General features: G+C 42.2%; 1 protein-coding gene across 1 annotated transcript; it reads right to left on the bottom strand.

Annotated features, from left to right (window-relative positions):
• Positions 1 to 1,251: 1,251 nt before the first annotated feature.
• On the bottom strand, positions 1,252 to 2,329 carry LOC121425266. Its single transcript, XM_041621290.1, has one exon. The coding sequence runs from the start codon at positions 2,287 to 2,289 to the stop codon at positions 1,252 to 1,254; it is 1,038 nt and encodes a 345-aa protein (XP_041477224.1). The 5' UTR covers positions 2,290 to 2,329.
• Between the last annotated feature and the right edge of the window lie 961 nt (positions 2,330 to 3,290).

Genomic DNA, 3,290 nt, shown 5'->3' with positions numbered 1-3,290 from the left:
TAGCACGTTGGAAGGTACTCGGTGCATTACACAACCCAAATGGCATTCGGTTGCACTCCCACAACCCAAGAGGGGGAGGAAGCACAAATGCTGTTTTCTGTCTGTCCTTCTCTTCTATTTCTAGTTGCCAGTATCCAGACTTTAGATCCAGTGAGCTAAACCATTTAGCACCTTGCATCATTTGCAAAGTCTCGTCTATCCTGGGCAAGGCATATGAGTCCCTAACTGTACGTTGATTCAGTTTACGAAAGTCAATGCAAAACCTTAGAGACCCATCTTTCTTTCTGACTAACACTACAGGGCTAGCATAAGGCGAGAATGACTCCCTTATTACTCCAGCCTCATGCATGGAACGGATATGTTCACGCACCTCGGCATACATAGCCGGGGGTATGCGGCGGTACCTTTCCCTAAATGGTTGTTGGTCAGTGAGAGGGATACTATGTGTTACTAGATTGCTGTGCCCTAAATCGACATCAGATTGACTAAATGCGTATGGATATTTACTCAATAGGTTTCTAACCTCATCCACATTTTCACTTGTTGCTGGGGATTCAGAGAAATCTAACCCTTCCACAACCAATCTATCCCTTGTACTATCTTCACTTTTGTCAGCGTGCTGCGCCCTAACCTGTACTGGATGCTCAATGTTGCATACATACAACTCGCCTACAATATCATTACTATACAGCCATATCGTGTCCTCAGTCTGGTTTCTAACCAGCACTGGTACTCTCTGCATTCTTTGTCTCTCTACATCTATTGTAATAATGTTACACTCTACAACTAACCCTACAGGTAACCTATTAATTTTACGAGGCTCCAACATCACGTCATAAGACTTACCGGAAAGTGGGAGGGGTGCTTTACCATCTATAATTACTGCATGGTTAGCAGGGATACTGACTGCCTTTCTAGCCGCATTTCTAACAACTCCTATCTTACCATCTGAACTAGACTTGATTTGCAGTTGCATGCAGGCATAAACCGATTGCCATACTGTATTGACGTGAACACTATTAACAAAACTGGTACCAAAGGAAGCAATACCTCGATCCAAACAAGCACTTATCACATTAGTTCCTACACATAAGGGCACTTTCTTATTATAGGAAGTGTCGGGGACTACTAAAACGGGCACTTCAATCTCAGAAAACGAGGGGAGGGAACCAGGAAGGTGGATAGAAAGTTCTACAAATCCTAAATAGGTGACCGGCAGACCGTTAGCCCCCTCAACCTTTATTAAGTCATCTATGCTATGCAATGAGTTTCTTGGAAGGTGAGAATTAAAGAAAGGGAAATAGTGGTTATCTGAGACCCAGTGTCAATAAGGCAACTACATTGCTGACCATTGACAATCGCTAAGGACTCATTTGCCTTACCTATCATTTTATCACACAATACATTCGAAGGGAGGCTGGTTAATTCTGTCTTCTGACTGACAGAGGATAGACCTACTGCCCGCCCTCTGTTTAAAGGGACATGCATGTTTTGGGGAGGGGTAATAGGTTGAGGTGAAGGCTGGGGAAGCAATGGGGGAGGTGTAGAAGAGAAGAAAGCCTGGGGAGGAGGAAGGGGAGCTTGGCATTCTCGGGCAATGTGGCCAGGTTGTCCACAGTTGTAACAAGGTCCTCTTGGGACACGGGGACGGACAGGTCTGCTTGAGTTATTGATGCTTTCCTTGCTAGCTGCTTGCATTTCCATTTCCTTAAGTTTATCTTTAATTTCTTTCAGCTCCTTTATTAAGTCCGGCTTGTTATCTACTAATGTAGTAGCATTTACCCCTACTCGATTTGGGCGTGAGCGCTGGGAGTTGGAGTGGAATTTTTGAAAATCTTCATGCTCCTGTTCAGCTTGCCTAGCTACCCTCACTAACTCATCAAAAGTTCTAACAATCTCATATTTGTGCCTAATTGCTTGTTTAAGGGACTCATTTGCCAAACCCTTCCAAAATACCACTCGCAGAGTTTCATCTGTGGCATTAGGTGAGATCCCCTTTCTATGTTCTACTTTATCAATAGCCAACTGCAGGCGGGCACTGTATGCAGTTATTGACTCCTCGTTTCCTTGCCGAGCCGAGTACAATTGCTGGAGCAACACTGCCCCAGACTCTACAGTTCCATAGAATCCCTCTAATTTACTAACTATCTCTTCAACAGTTGCATCTACATTTAAATTCAGGACTAGCTGCCCTGCCTCCCCTCGCAGCGAGCGCCTTGCTAGCCGTGCAAGTGTAATGGGGCTGCAACTATCATCTGTAGCCAGACAGTCAATCTCATGCTTCCACATTTCAAAAGTTACATCACCCCCCTTAGGTTTGGGGTCACCCGAAAACAATGACAGATTGAGGGGAGTTTGGAGGATTGTTTTGGATTTGTATATCGGCTGATTATCATCACTATTATTAGGCCTAATGTGTAACTTCACCGAGAACACTAAGTTTCACTTAACACTTAAGGGAATTTTCATCACTCTGATGGTTTCCCCATCTAAGATACTCTTATCACTTTTTTTCAATAGCCTTTGCAGCTCCGCTGCTGCTAAGGAGTCCCTCCCAAACTCTATGTACTCTACTTCACCTTCTTGGGACAAAAGTTCCTGTAATTTTTCCAATGTAGTGTTAGGATACACGACACAGTCTCCCTTTACCGAAGCCATTATGTTAAATACCAAATATGCTTATCAATAAAACAAATTCCTAAAAAGGCAAAGCCAAATTATTTGGGGGAAATAAAGGGAAAAAATAAAGATCCTTATCCAAAAACCCCAAACCAGCAAGTAGGTTCAATATTCAAACGGGAGGGGGGGATATCAAATAGTAGTAACAAAGTGTTTCTAGCACTTACCTTTAACAGCTACACTTTAAACACACACTATTCATCACATTCAAACCAGCATGCATACCATCAATAACAAACTCCAGATTTGTCAATCCTTACCACAAAAAGTAAGCATGAAAACAATAACAAAACACTTGCTCTCACTCAAGAATTTTGGGAGATCCCCCCTCATTAAATTTCACGGCCTAACCCTCTGGGAGCAATCAATGTCACATCAAATTAAGAATGTAAATAACCCTCTCCTCTGCATAACATGTAAACTGCACTTAGTAGGGGAAAATAAAAAAAAGTAGACTTTTACTATCCTATCTATAACAAGAAATTATACCCAAAATACATAAAGATTAAAAGTGCCCAAGCGCTTGACAAATGAAAACAATCAGTGCAAAAGTTTTATATGATAGAAACAAACGCAATAGAGATTTTGCAATTTAGAAAATATGGTAGAGC

This window comes from Lytechinus variegatus, chromosome 12 (assembly GCF_018143015.1).
Source record: "Lytechinus variegatus isolate NC3 chromosome 12, Lvar_3.0, whole genome shotgun sequence".
NCBI classification, from domain to species: Eukaryota; Metazoa; Echinodermata; class Echinoidea; order Temnopleuroida; family Toxopneustidae; genus Lytechinus; species Lytechinus variegatus.
This window is presented reverse-complemented; position numbering and strand designations above follow the sequence as displayed.